Source organism: Schistocerca americana, chromosome 4, assembly GCF_021461395.2.
Source record: "Schistocerca americana isolate TAMUIC-IGC-003095 chromosome 4, iqSchAmer2.1, whole genome shotgun sequence".
Taxonomy (NCBI): Eukaryota; Metazoa; Arthropoda; class Insecta; order Orthoptera; family Acrididae; genus Schistocerca; species Schistocerca americana.
In genome coordinates this window covers 103,029,385-103,054,853 of record NC_060122.1, presented here as the reverse complement: position 1 = coordinate 103,054,853, position 25,469 = coordinate 103,029,385, and the positions used below count along the sequence as shown (strand labels likewise).

The window sequence follows — 25,469 nt, the reverse complement described above, 5'->3', positions numbered from 1 at the left end:
TCATTGCATTTGGCAATACGTGTAACGACATTCCTCTCAACAGCGAGTAGTTCGCCTTCCGTAATGTTCGCTATAGATACAGCAATAAGGAATAGCGCAGTAGGCAGTACAGTTGAAGAGGAATGGACATCTCTAAAAAGGGCCATCACAGAAGCTGGGAAGGTTCAAATGGTTCAAATGGCTCTGAGCGCTATGGGACTCAACTGCTGTGGTCATAAGTCCCCTAGAACTATGAACTAATTAAACCTAACTAACCTAAGATCACACACATCCATGCCCGAGGCACGATTCGAACCTGCGACCGTAGCGGTCGTGCGATTCCAGACTGTAGCGCCTTTAACCGCTCGGCCACTCCGGCCGGCAGTTGGGAAGGAAAACATAGGTACAAAGAAGGTAGCTGCGAAGAAACCATGGGTAACAGAAGAAATAGTTCAGTTGATTGATGAAAGGAGCAAGTACAAACATGTTCCGGGAAAATCAGGAATACAGAAATACAAGTCACTGAGGAATGAAATAAATAGGAAGTGCAGGGAAGCTAAGACGATATGGCTGCAGGAAAAATGTGAAGACATCGAAAAAGATATGATTGTCGGAAGGACAGACTCAGCATACAGGAAAGTCAAAACAACCTTTGGTGACATTAAAAGCAACGGTGGTAACATTAAGAGTGCAACGGGAATTCCACTGTTAAATGAAGAGGAGAGAGCAGATAGGTGGAAAGAATACATTGAAAGCCTCTATGAGGGTGAAGATTTGTCTGATGTGATAGAAGAAGAAACAGGAGTCGATTTAGAAGAGATAGGGGATCCAGTATTAGAATCGGAATTTAAAAGAGCTTTGGAGGACTTACGGTCAAATAAGGCAGAAGGGATAGATAACATTCCATCAGAATTTCTAAAATCATTGGGGGAAGTGGCAACAAAACGACTATTCACGTTGGTGTGTAGGATATATGAGTCTGGCGACATACCATCTGACTTTCGGAAAAGCATCATCCACACAATTCCGAAGACGGCAAGAGCTGACAAGTGCGAGAATTATCGCACAATCAGCTTAACAGCTCATGCATCGAAGCTGCTTACAAGAATAATATACAGAAGAATGGAAAAGAAAATTGAGAATGCGCTAGATGACGATCAGTTTGGCTTTAGGAAAAGTAAAGGGACGAGAGAGTCAATTCTGACGTTACGGCTAATAATGGAAGCAAGGCTAAAGAAAAATCAAGACACTTTCATAGGATTTGTCGACCTGGAAAAAGCGTTCGACAATATGAAATGGTGCAAGCTGTTCGAGATTCTGAAAAAAGTAGGGGTAAGCTATAGGGAGAGACGGGTCATATGCAATATGTACAACAACCAAGAGGGAATAATGAGAGTGGACGATCAAGCACGAAGTGCTCGTATTAAGAAGGGTGTAAGACAAGGCTGTAGCCTTTCGCCCCTACTCTTCAATCTGTACATCGAGGAAGCAATGATGGAAATAAAAGAAAGGTTCAGGAGTGGAATTAAAATACAAGGTGAAAGGATATCAATGATACGATTCGCTGATGACATTGCTATCCTGAGTGAAAGTGAAGAAGAATTAAATGATCTGCTGAACGGAATGAACAGTCTAATGAGTACACAGTATGGTTTGAGAGTAAATCGGAGAAAGACGAAGGTAATGAGAAGTAGTAGAAATGAGAACAGCGAGAAACTTAACATCAGGATTGATGGTCACGAAGTCAATTAAGTTAAGGAATTCTGCTACCTAGGCAGTAAAATAACCAATGACGGACGGAGCAAGGAGGACATCAAAAGCAGACTCGCTATGGCAAAAAAGGCATTTCTGGCCAAGAGAAGTCTACTAATATCAAATACCGGCCTTAATTTGAGGAAGAAATTTCTGAGGATGTACGGCTGAAGTACAGCATTGTATGGTAGTGAAACATGGACTGTGGGAAAACCGGAACAGAAGAGAATCGGAGCATTTGAGATGTGATGCTATAGACGAATGTTGAAAATTAGGTGGACTGATAAGGTAAGGAATGAGGAGGTTCTACGCAGAATCGGAGAGGAAAGGAATATGTGGAAAACACTGATAAGGAGAAGGGACAGGACGATAGGACATCTGCTAAGACTTGAGGAAATGACTTCCATGGTACTAGAGGGAGCTGTAGAGGGCAAAAACTGTAGAGGAAGACAGAGATTGGAATACGTCAAGCAAATAATTGAGGACGTAGTTTGCAAGTGCTACTCTGAGATGAAGAGGTTAGCACAGGAAAGGAATTCGTGGCGGGCCGCATCAAACCAGTCAGTAGACTGATGACAAATAAAAAAAAAAAAAATGTTCGCACATGCATTGACAATGCGCTGACGCATGTTGTCAGGCGTTGTCGGTGGATCACGATAGTAAATATCCTTCAGCTTTCCCCACAGAAAGAAATCCGGGGACGTCAGATCCAGTGAACGAGCGGGCCATGGTATGATGCTTCGACGACCAATCCAACTGTCATGAAATATGCTATTCAATACCGCTTCAACCGCAAGCGAGCTATGTGCCGGACATCCATCATCTTGGACGTACATGGCCATTCTGTCATGCAGTGAAACATCTTGAAGTAACATCGGTAAACATTACGTAGGAAATAAGCGTACATTGCACCATTTAGATTGCCATCGATACAATGGGGGCCAATTATCCTTCCTCCCATAATGCCGCACCATACATTAACCCGCCAAGGTCGATGATGTTCCACTTGTCGCAGCCTTCGTGGATTTTCCGTTGCCCAATAGTGCATATTATGCCGGTTTACGTTACCGCTGTTGGTGAATGACGCTTCGTCGCTAAATAGAACGCGTGCAAAAAATCTGTCATCGTCCCGTAATTTCTCTTGCGCCCAGTGGCAGAACTGTACACGACGTTCAAAGTCGTCGCCATGCAATTCCTGGTGCATAGAAATATGATACGGGTGCAATCGATGTTGATGTAACATTCTCAACACCGACATTTTTGAGATTCCCGATTCTCGCGCAATTTGTGTGCTACTGATGTGCGGATTAGCCGCGACAGCAGCTAAAACACCTACTTGGGCATCATCATTTGTTGCAGGTCGTGGTTGACGTTTCACATGTGGCTGAACATTTCCTGTTTCCTTAAATAACGTAACTATCCGGCAAACGGTCCGGACACTTGGATGATGTCGTCCATGATACCGAGCAGCATACATAGCACACGCCCGTTGGGCATTTTGATCACAATAGCCATACATCAACACGATATCGACCTTTTCCGCAATTGGTAAACGGTCCCTTTTAACCCGGGTAATGTACGAATCAAATATCGTCCGCACTGGCGGAATGTTACAGCGCCATCTATCATAAAGCGAAAAAAGTGGTCCAGCTAGAACATTCATATTTCTTTACGTACTACACGAATATGTAATAAAAAATGGGGTTTCCTATTTTTTAGAAAACGCAGTTGATATTCGTTTGACCTGCGACAGCGCCATCTAGCGGGCCAACCATGGCGCCATCTGGTTACGCTCTTCAAGCTAGACGAGTTTCGTTCTGTGTAGTTTTTTCGTTTGATGCTTATTTCGTGAGGTATTTGGCCCGGTCACTATCAATGGACCACCCTCTATAGAAGGATATGTAGATTAAATTAATTTGAAAATAGCGTATTACTTTATTTTTATTAAAGATCGTCCAATAGCGAGTGCCAATAAATGAAGTACTTGTAGACGTTTTATTTATGGAGAAATATGTTTGACTGGGCTGGCGGTTTCCCAGACTGACAGCAGGTCAAAGCAGACCGAAGGGCACCAATAACTTAACGCAGGTTGCCAAAGTGATGCAGGCGCAAGGTAGGACAGCGTTGCGTGCACTGGGCAGAATAAGCGGACGCCCGTAGCGAGCCGACACAATGCCAACAGCAGCGTTTTTCTGCGGTGAGCGCGTTGTGAAGTACAGTAAAAGATCCCAGAAGGCGGGCAACCATCAGCCTTGGGCGGAGAATGCAGAGAAGACAGCGCCAGTTTGCCGATATGAGAGCAATGTACAGGTCGACACTACGCAGGCTCTGTGAAAGCCTCACATATCTATGGCTCTATGCTCTCGGCGGAACATGGCTGGCAAAGTGCGAGGATTCTTTAGTAAGTGTGCGGCTGCAGCTTTCTCGTCCCAAAAGCAGTCGCGCTTCCCAGCATGAGAATCTCTCAGGCAGGGCCTAGGCCATACGGTGCTCGGCCGCGTGTAATCCCCGCGCCACACAGAAGAACGTGGAGCGTTCGTCGCCAGAGTCGGAAGCGAATGACAGGCGCTGCACCGAGTATTGTCTTAAGCAAGTACGTGGGGGCGTGCCTGCTGATTCGGGTCTTGGCCCTCATATATACAGGGTGACACTGAAAACCGGGAACACTTCCACAATCCGATAAAACTAGAAGTGAGGAGGGAAAGAAATTGCATTCATGGTAATTGAAACCTTACAACTTCGCCGTTTACTTAACATTGATGGTATTTACCATTTTTAAAAATTACGTGCTTTAGATGGCGTCCTTCTGTACGAATACATTCGTGAAATCTGCTGTTGAGATTCCTCATTGACCGCTGCGACATCTCAACTGGGGTACTGTGAATTTCATCCCGAATTCTCTGTTTTAACTCATCCACGGTTCTTGGTCGAGTCGTGTAGACTCTTCTCTTGATACAAAATTGTTAAGGCTTTCGTGGCCACTTGTTGACAAATTGCCTATTGGCTTCTGTCTCGGGTTCTTCGGCCGACGTTCATATAATGATTTTTCTGACGTTTCGCCAGCACCCAGTTCACCACCGGCAATGGAGGGTGAAGCTTTGACACTCGTGCTGGCGAAACGTCAGAAAAATCATTATATGAACGTCGACCGAAGAACCCGAGACAGAAGCCAATAGGCAGTTTGTCTTCTCTTGATGTTGCCCCACAAGCAAAAACCACAAACGGATAAATCTGGCGGGCCAGGGAATGTTACCGAATCGTGAGATCACACGGTTGCCAAACAATTCTCGCACATATGCCATTGATTGCCGTGCAGTGCGTGATGTCGCTTCGTCCTCTTGAAATCAGGCTTCTTGAACGTTTGGAAAGTTTTTCAGTGCAGGAGTAACGATCGGCATTGACAGTTATTGTGTTTCCCTGTTCATTTGCGAAAAAATATGGTCCGACAACCCCATGTGATAGTGTCACTTTACTTGTGTGTAAAGGCCACTCATGAACGTCATTAGGATTTGTGTTTGCCCAGTAACGGTCGTTTTGTTTATTCACATAACCTGTGAGATGAAAATGTGCCTCATTTGACATCCACAACTTGTTTAGAAATTCATCGTCATTTATTATTTTTGTTATCATTTGTTGACAGGATCCTGATCGTAACCGGTAATCGTTGTCCTTCAATTGTTGCACCGTCTGTAGTTTCTATGGATGAAATTTTAAATCAAGATGAAGAATTCTGAGAACACTGTGCTAGGACATTCCAACCACAGCTGCTTGCTTACGAATTGAACGCCGTGGGATCCATAGGACAGACTCGCGTATAACACCAATCTCCGCCTTAGAACGCACACTTCTTGGTCGTCCTGTCGGTTTTTTCTTGAGGGCAGATCCAGTCTCTTCAAAGTTATTAATCCAACATTTTACAGTGTGTTCCGACGGAACGGCATCATGACGTCCTAAATTATAAAAAGGTCGACACTCCCCTTGCGCCGCTACCAAACTATCGTTGTTTTTATAAAACATTTTTATGCCTTACGCTCGCTGTTGTCGGTTCCACTTATCCATGATTACTGAAATGGAGGACTGTTTACTCGCTAACTGTCACGAACCCGCAGTGCTGCCACCTGGCCAAGCCTGCCACTACTCATTTCAAACATTCCCGTTATTCTGTGTCACCCTGTACAAAGCAGAGTGGGATCTTTGGAGGGTCGTCGGAAACAAGATGGTAGCGCGCTCCTTTGAGGCACCCAGAGCACACAGCCAAAATGCATTCCTTCCATTAGCTTTAGGCGTCTGGGCGAGAAAATGCGGGGATTTCATCGGTCAACCTGGTCTGACGTAGCAGTTTTGGAAAATTATTGAGGTGTGAGAGCTCGCCCCACGAGAATTGAGTCTTGTAATTGGATGACGACTCGTGAGAGGCTAGGACTGGCTCTCGAAGAAGGGCGAACACTACGAAGAAAGACAAGAGGAAAAAAAGGTGGCTCTTCTCCGCTGCTAGCGTGAGAATCACTTCGAATTCTGCTAAGTCGTCATTTCACTTTGCAGCTCCAACTGCAGCGTGGCTTTAATTTCGCGTAGGCAGCTTTTCGGGTTTCACAGCCATCGTCCGGCGCAGCAGCGCTGGCGGACAACACAACGACGCTGTTAAAAGGAATGGCAAGGTCTGAAATCGGCTTCGGCGTGTATTGGTCGCAGTGTACTCAGTAAATGTTAGAGTGTTAATGAGAGGGAAGAAGACGCCCTTCTGGAACGCACAATTTTACGAACTCAAATTTTGGCAATCACTTTCGACAGATCGCGGAAACGGATCAGAGTCCTAATAGTCCTTACCGCTTCCTTGTTTTCAATCTCCGCCAACCTTAGTCACCTGTATCTGTTACACTTTTTTGTGATAATTTGTCAGTGAATAGGATATTATTAAACATGTTCGTATCACACCTCAGTGCAACTATTGCGCCCCTTTTGTGTCAGAACTTACAATAAACAATAGAACTTACGGTAACTTTGACTTTCATTACTTACGTCTCTCACCTGGTCACAAAATTAAATTACTGTGTCACTATCTCACCACCCTTTCGAAGACTGTAGGGCCATAATTTAGCGTTAGCGTTAATAAAAAGTTCTTGCATAACAAATTATAGTTCACAGTGTTCAATGGGTATCCACATACCGCTACAGGTTATTACCTACAGGCTTTGGTGGTGTGGTAGTACAGTCATTACCCTACAAATGTCTACTGTGAAGCGTTTACTCTGCAAAGGCCAACAGTGAAGTCATTACTCTGAAAATGCCTATACCGATGTGTACTCATTCTGGCTGCCCTGGGGTTTTGCTACTTTTCGTCAGAGTAGGAACTCGCTCGGCAGTGGTGGCAAAGAATCCGAGTGCCGACCAGAAAATCTCAAGGGAAGATGTTAAGCAATCTACTACTCTCGTATATTTTCTCTGTGTTGAACCAATACGGCTCTCACCTGTGGGTAAAGGCAGAAAGTCTCTGCCTCTCCATGGCATAGTTCTGAAATGGGCCTACCCGATGTCTGTATGTAGAAACAGCGAGAATGGGCGGGATCTCCACCCAGGAAGCTGGATTCTTAAAGTTCAAAACCAAACATTTTTCTGAGGTGTCGTAACGAAAATTCACACGTCCTGTGTGGGAAACCACGTGCCTAGAGGTCTCCTATCTTGCTAAAAACCTTCTGCGAAGAATTACATGTTTCTTTCGACAGAAAAACTCGTGTCCAGTAGTCTGGTGGAGACTGAGAACTGGGGAGCGTGGATGGCCGTTATTGTCAGTCTGTCTAGCTGAGGCTGCACCTCTGCTCTGCGCTCGACATTTTTACGACGGAGAATTCCTGTTAAAAGGGCTTCACTCTCTCGCAGTCAGCTTGCAACCCTTCAACTCTTCAAAACCTCCACCGTACTACGTAAGAAAGGCAGAAAACAAACAGTGAAAAGAAAATGGCCATTGGGGATGCTGATCCAGATCTGCAGTTGTCGAGCAGTGTAACTGAACGACTACTTGATCTAGGGAATTTGTATGTCATCCTCTGAAATGTGTTAGCAGACAGTTTCAGAGAAAAATGGTCACGTTACACTATCCAACCACGCCCAGAAAGATTCCGAGACCCGACTACTGGACTGGAACACATGTGGCCAAACACTTGACACGTCGCCTCCAACTGGCTTCTAGCAACTTGCGGTGATAATCTCCACGACAAAACAGGAATAGAGAGCAGATTCAATAGCAAAAGAGTCACACAAAAATAACACACTTAAATTTACAAAGAAGAATGTAATTTTCTGGCTTAATGAAACCCCACAAAGACTAATTCCTTCAGTAAACACTACTTTCTAGCTAGCTAATTGACTCCACAACCTAATTTGAGGCAGACTCGCTTTTCGGCAACACTCGCCCGGAAAACCGGTATTACACAACACGAAACTCACACCTGCACTTGGGAGTGTACTTTGGGATTGTTTCAATTTACTATGCTTAAATAATAACTTGCTTGAACACAGAGGATCACTTTCTCCCGACTGATGAAAGACGTTATGAAAACGCCAGTTCCACGCCAGAGGGCAGAGGGCTTGCACTCTGCACGAGGGCTGCTGGCTGACTGCCGTTATTGTGAGCTCCCAATACGCTCCTACAAAGTATTTAGGCTGCCTCTAGCTCACGGGGTTCCGGGTTCGACTCCCGGCCGGGTCGAGGATTTTCTCCGCCGGGGGACTGTGCGTTTGTGTTGTCCTCATCATTTCGTCATCATTCAGGGAAGTGACGAGACTGGACAGTGCAAAGATTGGGAGTTTATACCGGCGATGATAATCACACAGTTGAGCGCCCCACAAAACAAATATCATTATCATCAAAAACTCGTCAATTTAGCCAAGCAGAAGCAGAAACAAGCATTTTCATTGGTCATATCCTGCTGTTACTTATAGCAGTTCTCTAAGGTGCTGCATACCTCCGGGAGTTCCACTGCAGTGGGTGTTGGAAAGCAATCGCCATAGTGGGCAACCACAAATCTGTAAGCCAACCATGTAGGCTCCAGCCACAGCCCACTCAGGAGGATTAGGGAAAGACTGGACCATCAACTCCACCCTGGAGAACACACCATTCCACGAGATACCGGCTCTGGCATACAGAACAGCAACCTTAGTAACTCACAGGCATGGCCAGGAAATGACACACTACGTAATCAAAATTTGTGCCAGTATTTAACGACTTCCGTGTCAAACCGATCCTATACGACAGGACTGGAAACGCTAGTTTAAAGTGACATAGTTTAAAGGTACATCACGACCAATGGTGAATACTAATTACTGGGAACAGTAGACTATAGCCAGCTTTCTGGCTACAATTACCCGAAAAGCCGTTAGAAGACATTAATATGGGGCGTGTCCACCATCTTTATGACGGCTCGAAGTCTACTGGTGTCACTTTCAACGAGGTGTCTGAACATTTGTAGAGAAACTGCAGCCTATTGTTCCTCATGAGCCGAAGCCAAACAAGGCAATGATGTTGGACGTTGGTGTCTAAAGCGAAGTCGATTTTCTGCCACATCCCAAAGGCGTTCCATTGGGTTCAGGTCGGGGCTCTACGCACGCCAATCCTTTTCAGGAATGTTATTGGCAAAACTATTACCTCATAGATGGTGCCCTATGACAGAGTGGATTGTCACGTTAATACAAACAACTCTCATCTCTGAACTGTTCATCTACTGTAAACATACTGTAACACAACTTCCTCTTTGCTTGACTGTTTGCACTACACATGATGGCAGGGAACGTTCTCAAGCACCACCAAACTCAAACAAACCCTTCCATCAGATTGCCACATGGTATATCGCGATTCATCACTCCAACTCGCTAGTTCATTGTCATCGACGGTCCAATGGTGTCACTCCTTACACCGTCTCAAATGTCACTTAACATTGAGGAGCTGCTCAACATTTGTTTCATTCTTTTTTAGCTCTCTAGGCACAGTAATTGTGCTATTTGGACTGCTAGTAGTATGTTGGATCTCGTGAGTGATTCCTTCCGCTGATTTCATGCGGTTCTTTAGAACCACGCTCCGTAATGTTCGAAGGCCTTTGTGGGTCAGTGCATGAGGCGACATCGGCTTCATTTGGCTGTGGTTCTTCCTTCGCTTTTTACTTGACAATCACACCACCGATAGTCGATTTGGGCAGCTTTAGAAGCGTTGGAATGTCGCAGACGGATGTGTTACTCAGGTAACATTCAGTAACTGTAGTTCAATTAAAATTACTAGGTAATTGGCGAAAGATAGATACTGCCTACAGGAAAATTAAAGAGACCTTTGGGGAAAGGAGAACCACTTGCATGAACATCAAGAGCTTTGATGGAAACCCAGTTCTAAGCAAAGAAGGGAGAGCAGAAAGGTGGAAGGAGTATATAGGGGTCTATACAAGGGCGATGTACTTGAGGACAATATTATGGAAATGGAAGAGGATGTAGATGAAGATGAAATGGGAGATATGATACTGCGTGAAGAGTTTGACAGAGCACTGAAAGACCTGAGTCGAAACAAGGCCCCCGGAGTAGACAACATCCCATTAGAACTACTGACAGCCTTGGGAGAGCCAGCCCTGACAAAACTCTACCATCTGGTGAGCAAGATGTATGAGACAGGCGAAATACCCTCAGACTTCAAGAAGAATACACCTATAATAATTCCAATCCCAAATAAAGCAGGTGTTGACAGATGTGAAAATTACCGAACTATCAGTTTAATAAGTCACAGCTGCAAAATACTAACGCGAATTCTTTACAGACGAATGGAAAAACCGATAGAAGCCGACCTCGGGGAAGATCAGTTGGATTCCGTAGCAATGTTGGAACACGTGAGGTAATACTGACCCTACGACTTATCTTAGAAGAAAGATTAAGGAAAGGCAAACCTACGTTTCTAGCATTTGTAGACTTAGAGAAAGCTTTTGACAATGTTGACTGGAATACTCTCTTTCAAGTTCTTAAGGTGACAGGGGTAAAATGCAGGGAGCGAAAGGCTATTTACAATTTGTACAGAAAGCAGATGGCAGTTATAAGAGTCGAGGGGTATGAAAGGGAAGCAGTGGTTGGGAAGGGAGTGAGACAGGGTTGTAGCCTATCCCCGATGTTATTCAATCTGTATATTGAGCAAGCAATAAAGAAAACAAAAGAAAAGTTCGGTGTAGGTTTTAAAATCCATGGAGAAGAAATAAAAACTTTGAGGTTCGCCGATGACATTGTAATTCTGTCAGAGACAGCAAAGCACTTGGAAGAGCAGCTGAACGGAATGGACAGTGTCTTGAAAGGAGGGTATAAGATGAAGATCAACAAAAGCACAACGAGGATAATGGAATGTAGTCGAATTAAGTTGGGTGATGCTGAGCGAATTAGATTAGGAAATGAGACACTTAAAGTAGTAAAGGAGTTTTGCTATTTGGGGAGCAAAATAACTGATGATGGTCGAAGCAGAGAGGATATAAAATGTAGACTGGCAATGGCAAGGAAAGCGTTTCGGAAGAAGAGAAATTTGTTAACTTCGAGTATAAATTTAAATATCAGGAAGTCGTTTCTGAAAGTATTTGTATGGAGTGTAGCCATGTATGGAAGTGAAACGGGGACGATAAATAGTTTAGACAAGAAGAGAATAGAAGTTTTCGAAATGTGGTGCTACAGAAGAATGCTGAAGATTAGATGGGTAGATCACATAACTAATGAGGAGGTATTGAGTAGAATTGGGGAGAAGAGGAGCTTGTGGCACAACTTGATAGAAGAAGGGATCGATTGGTAGGACATGTTCTGAGACATCGAGGGATCACCAATTCAGTATTGGAGGGCAGCGTGGATGGTAAAAATCGTAGAGGGAGACCAAGAGATGAATACACTAAGCAGATTCAGAAGGATGTAGGCTGCAGTAAGTACTGGGAGATGAAGAAGCTTGCACAGGATAGAATAGCATGGAGAGCTGCATCAAACCAGTCTCAGGACTGAAGACCACAACAACAACAACAACAACAACAATTGACGTTCGTCACTTGCGGCTACAGTGTTGCGACATCGACTGCCGGCCACTGCTCGGTTATAGGCAACACACAAACATGGCGGGTCACTCCACAAGTGCTGTTAATGTGTAACGCGGATCAGTGTTGGCTGTGGCCGCCGCAAGGTATATCGGAAATGCGAGATACTCTGCCGTCAGCTGATTTTATTAAGTGAACAGTGACTGAATTACAGCAGATGACATGTTTCCTTGCCCTGTATTTAAACTCATGGCCTAAGCTGACCATAACCTCATGATGTGCAATGTATCCGAGAAAACGGCGGTCAATAATCTGCGGCAGGGCTAAAATCACGATCGCTTTGTTCATGGTGGTTGAAGCTAACCTCAACGAGCAAACTCGAGACGGAAAAATTTCAGTTTCAGCGCTGAAAGGAAACTGTAATTTCTTGGCTATCGTTGGGTAACTGAAACTATCCTCACACTGCCTACACGAGCTGCCACGTTACCAACCGATGAGCAGTCCTCGTTAGCACCTGGTTGCAGATTATAGGCGACACTGGCAGATTCGCAAAGGAATAAAGAATGATAAGAAGAAAAGTAAGAGAAAATAAAAATGTCAACACAATAATGAAAATGACGCAGCAAAGAATTAGAAATACATTTACAACAATTAACTCAATAATTTTGGTTAGATTTAGAAATTGAATAAAAATATTCGCTCCATTTGACAGGATTCGAACTTGTAACCTTCTACATATCAGATTTATGTGAACCACAACACCACGCTACAGCACTGGATAAGACAGCTATAATTATGACTGTAGTAACCCAGTCGCATCAACGAATTGCAGTCTTCAAGAATTCGGCTTCTTATGCGAAGTTTATCTAATGTATGGCGATCTCTGTAATGTTGATAACTGTATAAATGACGCTGAATCACATCTTGTGCGAAAGAATCCAGTAGTGGTTGGTTAGTGCTGTGTATGAAACGTGTGTATTTCATTGGCATCGTTGTATGTGTGTTATTTTGCTGTTGTTATCATGTGTAACTAAACACGAAGTAAAAGTGGCAGGTCCATGATTCGTGAACGAATCACCACTTCAAGGAAGAATGTCGGAATGGGATTTGGGAGTGAATTGACCAATTGTTGTGACAGTCTGGCAACAGCGAACCGTTAGGGCGTAGCGTTGAGCGCTCTGATTTGGGAAACAAGCTCCAACGTGTGGTGTGTCACCTAGCAAGTAATTTTCATCCGGCTGTAGCCCACGTTCGAAATCACTCAGCTCTGCTGACAGACCCACTTTGCTGCTACTGCTTCTCTACGGTGACAGGGTATAGTATAGTTTTCACCATTTTATTGCACTTGGGAAAGAGCTGTAAAGGCCATAGGTCTTTCGAGGGTTTGTTTCTGTATTTTTAGTGTCTCATTCCTAATTTTCTATCCAAATATAGTCTTGGGGACTCTGTACCGATGCCACAGTTCTGCACTGGTGGTACCTACTTCTCGGATATGACATATCACATGTCTCAGTTGGTCTAATATTTGATGAATTTTTTTGATCTGGATTTGGTCATTTCTATAAGATGTTTCGTATTGTGCTCTTCATGCAGTATGTGGACGCGAGTGTATCGTGAAGCCCGAGGTAGTACGTGGATGTGTCGTATTTCGGTCTCGCTAGCGAGTCTCCATGATGTGCTGCCATAAAGGATTTTTGATAGTACATTTGCCTTCTAGATTCTTTCTTGAATGTTGAACTCCCTGCTGCGGAATAGTGGGATCAGTTCCCTCGCCAAGCCAGAGACTTTAAGCTGTAAGTCTTGCAATTGTCTCTGAAAAGAAAAAAAGGTGCCGATCCAGATGCTTGACAGCTGAACACCATGGTACCTCTTGCTCCTGGATACTAACGTTTCTGTCTAGTTGTGGACGTCTTTTTGCTAAAGTTTATTGGAGTTGTTTTGGCTGGGCTAATTTTCACCTTGTTACGTCTGCACCACTCTGAGGTGAGGTTGAGTTGCGTCTGTAGTCCTCTGATGTTGGCGTTATGCTGGCGTCCACTCAACCGAGCGAGGTGGGGCAGTGATTAGCACTCGGTTAGCACAGTTTTTCATCCAGGGTTACCTCTAGATATTTCACTAGTCCATTCACTGGTAGAGTTTCATCGAGAAGTTTGAGATTCCAATATGTGTACTGGACCTGCTTCCTCATAAATGGTACTACAACAGTCTTCTTAGGACTGACCCTTAGGTCCTGTTTCCTGCACCAATTCTGCACAATGTTCAATGCTCCTTGTGCCATAGCTCTGACTGCACTTGAAAATTTGCCAAGTAATACTATGACAAGATCGTCAGCGTATCCCTGGCAAATGTACTGTCTAGAGTTTAATTCTACAGTGAGTGGACAGCCTCTGGTGGTGTTGATTACCATTTTTCCTTGCATCACGGTGGTTTCTACCTTTCTACCACCAAGCATGGCTCTAATCCACCTGCAAATGGTGGTCTCCATGCCATGTACCTCTGCTGCCTAAACCATGGATTCGAAGGTCGTGTTGCTAAAAGCCCCTTCGATGTCCAAGAACATGCAAACGGCTATTTCCTGAAAGTGTAGCACATTCTCCACCTTCCCAACAAGTTGGCGGAGTGCACTTTCACACGATTTTCCTGGTTGGTTTGCATATTGGTTTATGTGTCGAGGGACCCTAGTTGACCTCCTCTCCCTAACATGCACATTGACCAGTTTTTCTAATGTTTTACGAAGAAAGGAGGACAGACTGATTGGTTTCATTTCCTTGGCCTCGGTATGAGCAGTTCTCCCTGGCTTTAAAATGAAGACAACTTTCTCTGCCCTCCAGACGTCAGGAATTATTCCTGCTGCTAGGCTAACCCTAAATAAACCGCATAGGAACTTTATTAAGTTCACTCCTGGTTGTTGCAGGAGCGCTGGAAAAATTCCATCTGGGACAGGTGACTTGAACGGTTGGAATGTTCCCACCATCCATTGCATTTTTCTGTGGTCAACACGTTCCCTGGTAGATTTCCAGGTCTCCCTTCGAATAGCTGAAAACCGATGTCTCGCAGGGATCTCTTCCTGGTCTGTGTTGTCTGTCAGAGTACATTGAGGAAAATGAGTCTTGAGGAGTAGTTACAGCGTTTCATGTGCTGTCCTTGTATACTCTCCATCCTCTTTCCTTAAAGTTCCTCCTGGATTAGTGGTATCCTACTGAGGATTTTGTGAAGTCTGGCCTGAACAGTCGTACCCTTTACCTCCTCACAGAATACCTTCGAGGACGCCTGTTTTGATTGCTTAACTACATGATTGTATTTGACAAGGGCTTCCCGATATTCTGCCCATTGTACTTTCCTTCTCGCAAAAAGTCTTCATACCTGTTTCCTCTATGATTCCAGGTTGTTGTTTCACCAAGGTACAATCCTATTCGTGCACTTCTTAGTGATTGAGCCGTTCTGCCTCTGCTACCTCCTCAAACTCTACTGGATTCCTTACCAAAGTACTGACTTCCGATAGGCTTGAGTCGAGGCCCCTCCTATACGCCTCCCATGCCGTTTTCCTGGGATGCCTATAGGACATGGTCTGTCTAATGCCCATTTCAACCACGAACTTAATATAAAAGTGTTCTGATGAGGATGGCTCTAAAGCCACATACCATTGTTTGACATAACTACCTATTAAATTGGAACCGAAGGTTATGTCATTTAGCTCTTCCCCCCTTATATTCCTAAACGTAGGTTCCTTGCCTCTATTGAGGATCGAGGATCTCTAAGTTATTAGCTAGTAGAAATTCTAGAAGGTGCTCACCTCTGCTGTTGGTGTCGGTGCTGCCCCACGCTAAACTGTGGCACTGCCAACGCATCCAACCAACAGTTGGTCGCCCTGTTGTGCACAGGCTTCCGTCAGTCACCTCACCTCCTGATAAGGAGGAGCACTGTCCTCGTAAAAAAATGTCGTGTGACTAGGGCGTCCCGTCGGGTAGACTGCTCGCTGGGTGCAAGTCTTTCTATTTGACGCCACTTCGGTGGCATGGGCGTCGATGGGAATGAAATGATGATTATTAGGACAACACAACACCCAGCCCCTGAGCGGAGAAAATCACCGACCCAGCCGGGAATCGAACCCGGGCCCTTAGGATTGACAGTCTGTCGCGTTGACCACTCAGCTACCGGGGGCGGTCACTGTCCTCGTATGAAAGGTATGTCGAGACCATTACAAACTCCCACGTGATTCCTTCCTCACGTTGCCGCAACCTGATGGTCACTAAGTCCCTAGAACAAAAGTCCGCCATCGGGATGACGGGGATCCCATTTTTTACACAAATGCACGTTCTGGAGGTTCTTATATTTCTAATATAAACTAGCTTACCTCCAGTGCGGCCGAGGCCCGATACACCCCCTTTATACATATAGGGTTCCTGAATCAGGTCCACGTACATTTGTTGTCTTCCCAGAAGACGACTCAGGGCAGCAATGGCCCCTTTACTGTGTTGCAGATTCATCTGCAGCACGTCCAGTCTCCATGGTTCAAATGGCTCTGAGCACTATGGGACTTAACATCTATGGTCATCAGTCCCGTAGAACTTAGAACCACTTAAACCTAACTAACCTAAGGACGTCACACAACACCCAGTCATCACGAGGCAGAGTCAGTCTCCATCTTGCCGCCATTGTCACTTCTGATGTCTTTGATTACCCTGACGGCAACCTGCCAGAACCCCAGGAATAGTCTCAGGTCCTGTTCCCGCATTGCCTACAGGGACTTCACTCCGACTTCCACCATAAGGGTATGCTTACTTTTGAGACAGACACTTCCCGTTTATGTTGTATTTTGCTACTAGTGGGAATGGCTACAAATGAAGATAAAGAATTTCTGCCATTGTCTCTAGCACTGAGTTTACAGAAGAAGAAAACAAGACGCTGATTTAAAATGAAATATTTACAACTGGAAACCTGTTAATGGAAATGCTGCACTCAGAACCTCATGATTACGTCAACTTTCTGCTGATGGACAGTGAAACGTTTGATAACTTGTTTAGCGTTACTTCACTCAAACATTGAAAAACAAGACACAAGTACGCGAAAATTTACTCTCTTCTACTAAATCCTCTCATGACAGGATATTAAAATACTGCAACGTGGGAACACATAGCCCACGGCGTCGGTGGAGGGACCGAAGAGCTTCGATTTCTTTTATTTCATTGCACTCCACTTGTATGCCATTGTATGACTAAAATATTGATTTTGCTCATAATCTCTTCAGGTGTGATATGTGGCTGGGAAAGACGTGGTACGTCTACAATTTCGGTAATTGTCAGTGCTATTTTGTTTTTCTACTCGAACGTAGTTTTCGTAGTTGTGCCGGCCGGAGTGACCGAGCGGTTCTAGGCGCTTCAGTCTGGAATCGCGCGACCGCTACGGTCGCAGATTCGAATCCTGCCTCGGGCATAGATGTCTGTGATGTCCTTAGCTTAGTTAGGTTTAAGAAGTTCTAAGTTCAAGGGAACTGATGACCTCAGATGTTAAGTCCCATAGTGCTCCGAGCCATTTGAACCATTTTCTCATAGTACTGGAAATTCACGATACAGTAAGATAAATAATAATAAAACAATTTTTTAGTAAAAATATACGGCGAAAAGTGGAAATAAACAACGTCCGCCATCTTGTCAAACTTTGTGGCAATCAAAATTTCTCTTAAACATGTCAAACACGATGTATGCTTGACAAAAGCGTCAAACCGCACAGCACATGGTCAAATGCACTTAAGCGACAAAGAAACTAGTACAGACATGCGTATTCAAATACAAAGATATATAAAAGGCGGAATAAGGCGTTGCAGTCGGCAAAGCCTACATAAGACAACAAGCGTCTGGCGCAGTTGTTAGATAGGTTACTGCTGCTATAATGGCAGATTATCAACATTTAAGTGAGTTTGAACGTGGTGTTATAGTCGGCACACGAGTGATGGGATACAACATTTCCGAGGTAGTGATGAAGTGGGGATTTTCCAGTACGACCATTTAACGAGCGTACCGTGAGTATCAGGAATCCGGTAAAACATCAGATCTCCGACATTTCTCAAGCCGGAAAAAGATCCCGCAAGAACGGGACCAACGACTAGTGAAGGAGAGAAGATAAGGTTTCAATGTGACGGAAGTGCAACCCTTCGGCAAACTGCTGCAGATTTCAAGACTGGGCCATCAACAAGTGTCGGCGTGCGAACCATTCAGCGAAACATTTTCGATAAGGGCTTTCGGAGCCGAGTCCGCAGCTCGTGGTCGTGCGGTAGCGTTCTCGCTTCCCGCGTCCGGGTTCCCGGGTTCGATTCCCGGCGGGGTCAGGGATTTTCTATGCCTCGTGATGACTGGGTGTTGTGTGCTGTCCTTAGGTTCGTTAGGTTTAAGTAGTTCTAAGTTCTAGGGGACTGATGACCATAGATGTTAAGTCCCATAGTGCTCAGAGCCATTTGAATCATTTTCGGAGCTGAAGGCCCACTCGTGTACCCTTGATGACTGCACGACACAGAGCTTTATGCCTAGCCTTGGCGCGTCAACGCCAACCTTGGACTGTTGATGACTGGAAAAATGTTGCCTGGTCGGACGAGTCTCGTTTCAAATTGTATCGAGCGGATGGACGTGTACGGGTATGGAGATAACCTGATGAATCCATGGACCCCGCACGTCAGCAGGGGACTGTTCAAGCAGGTGCAGTTTCTGTAATGGCGTGGGAAGCGTGCAGTTGGAGTGATATGGGACCCGTGACACTTCTAGATACGACTCTGACCGGTGAGACGTGCATAAGCATCCTGTGTGATCACTTGCATCCATTCATGTCGATTGTAAATTCCGACGGACTTGGGCAATTCCAGCGGGATAATGCGACACCCCACTAGTCCACAATTGCTGTAGAGTGGCTCCAGGGACACTCGTCTGCGTTTAAACACTTCCGCTGGCCACCAGACTCCCGTGACATGAACATTATTGAGCATATTTGGGATGCAACGTTTCAGAAGAGATTTGCACGCCCTCATACTCTTACGGATTTATGGACAGCGCTGCAGCATTCATGGTGTCAGTTTCCTCCCACACTACTTGAGACATTAGTGGAGTCGATGCGACGTCGTGTTGCGGCACTTCTGCGTGCTCGCGGGGGCCCTACACGATATTAGGCAGGTGTACCAGTTCCTTTGGCTCTTCAGTGTACTTGGCAACCATATTTGACAGAATGTTTGATCGTTTTCGGAGGCTTTTACACACTGTCCCCCCCCACCAACGCCGGCGTGAAAAAATTTTCCCCTCTCAACTTTGATGTCGACGCTGCGTCGCGTGTCGTTCAGTTCTTCCGCCCTGCGAAATGCGCTGCTGAAGGTTTTGACGTCTCCGTCCCACCGTTGCTGCGCCGCCCACTGTCGGCTGGTCCTTGAGCCGTGGAGTGTCAGACGGCTGCGAGGCCTTGAACTCTGCGCCGGCGCAGCCAGGCGAGGCGAGCTGCGGCCGTGTGCGCTATGAGGCGCTCGGCCACCGTGGGCGCCGCTCGCTGCTGCTGGCGCGCGCCTGGTTCCTAGCGGCGGCGGAGGCTGGCGCGTTGCGCAAGCGGGCGGGCGGCGGGCGGCGAGCGGCCGACCCAGGTGAAAGCGGCCGCCGTCTGCCGAGCTGTGCGGCCCCACCACACAGCCAGCCAGCCGCGCAGTCCGCCACAGTCTGCGCGCCCGAGCACGGACAGGTAAGTCGCTGCCTGCTCGCTGAGCCGCCTGCACTTTAACCAGTTCCATCCTCCGTAGCTCATTTCAACGATTCTTTTATCGAAACGGTGTGGAACCGATCATTTCACAGTATACGTATACATTGTTAGCGTTAACAATAGCAAAAACATAATTTTGTAGCCCAAGTGCACGCAACTAAACTCAAAAACTTTTTTTAAAAATTTTATCTCGTTAGGTTGGTGCATAACTCCTAGTGTTTCTATTTCGCATGTTTGTGTTCCCACTCACTATTCGTTTATTTACCGACTGTCATTTTTTATTTGTAGTTCGCCGGTGCTATCAGAGTTTACGTATTGTCTACATCTACATTTATACTCCGCAAGCGACCCAACGGTGTGTGACGGAGGGCACTTTACGTGCCACTGTCATTACCTCCTTTTCCTGTTCCAGTCGCGTACGGTTCGCGGGAAGAATGACTGCCGGAAAGCCTCCGTGCGCGCTCCAATCTCTCTAATTTTGCATTCGTGATAAGTAGGGGGAAGCAATATATTCGATACCTCATCCAGAAACGCACCCTCTCGAAACCTACACCGCGATGCAGAGCGCCTCTCTTGCAGAGTCTGCCACTTGAGTTTGTTAAACATATCTGTAACGCTATCACGCTTACCAAATAACCCTGTGACGAAGCGCGCCGCTCTTCTTTGGATCTTTTCTATCTCCTCCGTCAACCCGACCTGATACGGATCCCACACTGATGAGCAATACTCAAGTATAGGTCGAACGAGTGTTTTGTAAGCCACTCCTTTGTTCATGGACTACATTTTCTAAAAACTCTCCCAATAAATCTCAACCTGGCACCCGCCTTACCAACAATTAATTTTATATGATTATTCCACTTCAAATCGTTCCGCACGCATACTCCCAGATATTTTACAGAAGTAACTGCTACCAGTGTTTGTTCCGCTATCATATAATCATACAATAAAGGATCCTTCTCTCTATGTATTTGCAATACATTACATTTGTCTATGTTAAGGGTCAGTTGCCACTCCCTCCACCAAGTGCCTATCCGCTGCAGATCTTCCTGCATTTCGCTGCAATTTTCTAATGCTGCAACTTCTCTGTATAGTACAGCATCATCCGCGAAAAGCCGCATGGAACTTCCGACACTTTCTACTAGGTCATTTATATATATTATCATTTGGAGGTAACGGCTGAAGCTGTGGAAGCTAGAAGATGCAGTGCCGAGAGGACAAACTGGAACATTTTCGACTTGTTCTTCTGTTTGAGTTCAATACAGGCATAAACAGCAGCGGAGGCATCCACAAACGGTGTACTGAAAACGGCGCCCGCTGAAATTTGCGCCCAGAAGGTACAGAGGAAGGACCCACTAATCCCCTTGCCCCGCAGGTAGAAGAGCTGTGGGGCGTTTCCGTACTCGCATACTCATGCCACACTATACAGAACGCTGCGAACATAGGAAGTCAATATTAGTAGCGCATCGACAGTTTCTACAAGAAATCTATTCACTTTGCGAAGCCATGGAATGTATGTCAGATCTTGTTTCAGATCCCAGTCATTTGATTCAAAATCCAGACGCGAAACTTCCCACGAACATACAAAAATCAATTGACAGATATCGTGAGATTCCTGAACGCGGCATCTCCGCACAAATTTGACGACTAAGAGGATTTCTTTCGATATCCAAACTTTACTTTGATGCTAAGATTTGTGTTTCGACAGCGCTTTGTAAGAGAATTCTTTTATTCAAAAGTTAAATTAATCAAGAATTCTCTTTGGGCGACTATGAGTCAAGCACGACTGTCAAATTTAGCAGTTAGCCAATAAAAAATGGGCTACCTAAAGATATCGATATTTTTGAGGTAGCTTCAAACTTTGCAAACGAAAAAGAGGGAAAAAATTCTAAGCTAGTGCTAGCCACCTGTGACTAAGGAGATCTTAAGTTACTTGTTCTGCTTCGTGAATAATCCGTTAAAATGGTGTGTTTTTTTTTCTTTTTAATGCGATTTACTTATTCTTTTCCGGCCATAAAAACTGTTTGCGGAGTGGTTAACATAATACTTTGATTACTTAATCACGCCTATGAAAAGACATTTACATAGAAATGTATTTTATGCTTTTGTGAGGTTGGCAATACGGGGGCATGACAAATTAAAAGTCTGCACCGTGTACCAAATTACGTAGGTACGCCACTGCGTGAACGTCACTCTGAATGTTCGCTAAAACTCCCTTATCGGAACTGTTGTGGGAGAAATATTCAAGTCGCACGATGTCAACTCTCACGACAGCTAGAGCGGTACTAAGGCTATCTGTTGAGACAGTCGGCTACTGTGATGTGACAGAGGAGGTCTATCGGGGCGCAGATCGACCGTGTCTGAGGAGCAGGTAGTTTGTAGTAATTACGACGGTCCGGCTCCGTGACACAAAGGGGGCAGGTACCATTAGTCACTCTCCACATTCAGGTAGACCACTGCGTTTAGATGAAGATCGTTTAAACTCATTAATCCACAATGGACGACGTCAGTAAACCCGAGAACTGGCAGCTGTGATGAAGTGTGATCATTTGACAATCGCGTGACATTTGTATGCAATGGGGAAGGTTCAAAAACAGCGTGTGTGGGTACTGCATGCTCTAAGCTAAAATCATAAACATCAGCGGGTGGCCGTATGCCCATCTCTGCCAAGGCCAACAGTGAACTGTTTACTCTGCGAAGGCCAACATAGAATCATCACTCTGCAAAGGCCTAGACCGAAGTATACACCTTCTGGCTGCTCTCGAATTTTACTGTAGTTTTTCGCCGGAGTAGGATCTCGACTGCCAGTGGTGGCAATGATTCCGAACTCCGACCAGTAAAACTCAAGTGAAGAAGTTAAACAATATCCTATTCTCGTATATTTTCTCTGCGTTGAACCAACATGGCTCTTAGGTGTGGAGGAAGGCAGAGAATCTCTTCCGCTCGACGGCATAATTCTGAAAAGGGCCTAATCAATGTTCTGCTCTGCATGTTCACAGCGAGAAAGCGCGGGCTCTCCAGAAACTAACTGTACGACCCAATCAGGAAGCCGGATTGTCAAAGTTTAACCGAACGAGGTGTCGTAACGAAAATTCACACGCTCTGTGGGAAACCACACATGCCTAGACGTTTCCTTTCTTGCTAAAAGCCGTCTGCGAAGGCTCTCGTGTTTCTTCCGACAGAAAAAGCCTGTCGCATGTCCAGCCTGGAGAGTGTGGCCTGGGGAACTAGGATGGCCACGAATGCAGGTCTGTTCATTTGAATCCGCGCATCTGCCGAGGACAGTATTTTTACGACGGGAAATTCGTGAACAACACCGACCATTCCTATCCTGTGTCACTGGTGACGAGAAGTTCTACCTTTACACTAACATAAGGAAAAGAAAGCAATGGTTGAGCCCGAACAAAGCAGCAACTCCCCATACAAAGACCTGCGAGCAGCCACAAAAGATAATATTAAGCATCTGGTGGAAAAGCGACGTTGAGGGGTGTAACCATCACTGCTAATAAATCAGACGTCTTCCAGACGCAATCCAAGAGCAGGATTTGGTGAAGTGATGCTACTCCTCGATAAAGCCCACCCGCATTCTCCTAGACCGACAGAAAACGCTATACAGGACCTGGGTTGGAAAGTCATTCCGCTCCCATCTTATTCAGCTGATCTTGCACTCTCAGATTTTCACCTTTTCTGCTCTCTGTCGAACAACCGTAAAGAGACGTCCTCTCGGGATGAAAAAGCTCTCCGAAAACGGTTTGACGAGATCTTTCACCTCAAAACCACGTGATTTCCAGGCTCGCGGAATCGGAAAGTTGCCCCAGAGTGGCAGACTGTTGTAAATAGTGATGGAGAATACACTAATCAGGCAGAACCTTATGATCGTGAACCTAATAGCTGGTGTGCCCAACTTTGGCACGGTTAACAGTGGCGGCGCGTCGTGGCATGGAAGCAATGAGGCCTTGGTAGCTCGCTGGAGGGAGTTGACACCGCGTCTGCACGCAGAAGTCGTCACCTAATTCTTGCAAATTCCGGGGAAAGGGGGGGGGGGGGGGTAATGAGTTCTGATGCCACGTTGAATCACAACCCAGATGTGTTCAATCGGGTTCAGATCTGGCGAGATAGGGGCCAGCGCATCAGTTGGAACTCGTCACTGTGTTCCTCGAACCACTCCATCACTCTCCTGGCCTTGTGACATGGCGCATTATCTTGTTGAAAAACGCCTCTGCCGTCGGGAAACTTGATCGTCATGATGGGGTGGTCTGCAACCAGTGTACGATACTCCTTGGCTGTCATGGTGCTTTGCACGAGCTCTACTAGACCCGTGGATGCCCACGTGAATGTTTCCCAGAGCATAATGGAGTCATCGCCAGCTTGTCCCTGCCCCGCAGTACAGGTGTCAAGGTTCAAATGGCTCTGAGCACTATGGGACTTAACTTCTAAGGTAATCAGTCCCCGAGAACTTAGAACTACTTAAACCTAACTAACCTAAGGACATCCTGCCCGAGGCAGGATTCGAACGTGCGACCGCAGCGGTCGCTGCGGTTCCAGACTGTAGCGCCTAGAACCGCTCGGCCACACCGGCCGGCCAGGTGTCAAGGAGCTGTTCGCCTGGAACAGACCGTGCAACGCTCTGCCACTGTGCCAACATCCACTACCGATGGCCACGTGCCCATTTCAGTGTAGTTGCCGACGTCTTGGTGTTTACATTGGTACGTGCGTGCGTCGTCGGCTGCGGAGGCCCATCGTTTGGAGTGTTCGGTACTCTGTGAGTTCTGACACAGTTGTACTCTGCGCAGCATTAACGTCTTATAGTTCCGCCATAGTTCGCCGCCTGTCCTGTTTTACCAGTCTGCCCAGCCTACGACGTCCGACATCTGTAGTGAGTGGTGACCGGCCAATCCCACGACGTCTGGACGTGGTTTCACCATGGTTACGCCACATGTTGTAGAGACTCACCACAGCACTCCTCGTACACCAGACAGTCGTGCAATTTCCGAAATACTTGTGCCGAGCCTCTGGGCCATCGGAATTTGCCCTCAATCAACCTCAGAGAGATCGCGCACGTTCCCCGTTCTACACACAGACCACATGCTCACTGATAATACATGCACCGTGCATGTCTCTGACTAGCAGCCGTTCCTCGCCGGGTGACATTGCTACCGCCTGGACGGGTTTATTTCGACTGTAGATCGGAGGCCATAATGTGCTGGCTGATCAATGTATGTTGGTGATGACTAAAGTGTCCGTTATATCAGTCTTTAAAACTTACTTTGCTAACTGTCAGACTTTTCATGTTATCGGGCTAATGATCAAAATTTTTTATTGCTGCAAACTGAATTTCTTTCTGAGCTACTGACAGCCTCTAGTGCTGCAGGTATGAACGTCACCGTTCTTCTAAAATTGTGATGGATTATTTATGACGAATTTCATTAGCTTCTTGGAGTGGTAACTACATCACGTCCGTGAGTGAATGCCACATATTATTCTTACTCCGCGCATTTGTGCGATCAGTACTTTCTAACTCATGAGTTACCCCAGAAAATTATTCCGTAACACATTTTTGAGTGGAAATAGGCAAAATATGTCAGAAGGATTGTTCGTTTGTTTCGAAGATTACCAATTATAAGAAGACAACGTCTGAACTGCGTGCCACGCGGCTTTCGGAAGCCCAAGATCGAATTTCTCTATCACGCTTGCGCGCCAGGCCTGAATGGATTTTTGGTAGTTCGATCAGTTATCGGTTATCCGAGCGACAGTTGTTTCACACGAACCTTCTACTTCTTCCCCGCCATTTGCCGTTCCTCTGCACGGCCGGGATTCGGTAAATTCTTACTTCTTTTAATGTTCATCTCTGAGGTTGGTTTGCAGCAGGGCACCATTCCTCTCTTCTGCCTGCCTTCCTCTTCATTTCCACATGTGTTACATCCAACGTCATTCATGATCTGTTGCATGTATGACATACTTGGTCGCCCCCGCCGATTCCTTCTTTCATTA

General features: G+C 45.8%; 1 protein-coding gene across 1 annotated transcript in view; it reads left to right on the top strand.

Moving 5' to 3' along the window:
* The first annotated feature begins 19,048 nt into the window (after positions 1–19,048).
* LOC124613286 overlaps positions 19,049–25,469 on the top strand; it is a 50,524-nt gene continuing 44,103 nt past the window's right edge. The window contains exons 1-2 of the mRNA XM_047141981.1: positions 19,049–19,108; positions 19,215–19,463. Of these exons, the coding sequence (XP_046997937.1) occupies positions 19,049–19,108; positions 19,215–19,463 (309 nt within the window). The remainder of the gene's footprint in view (positions 19,109–19,214; positions 19,464–25,469) is intronic.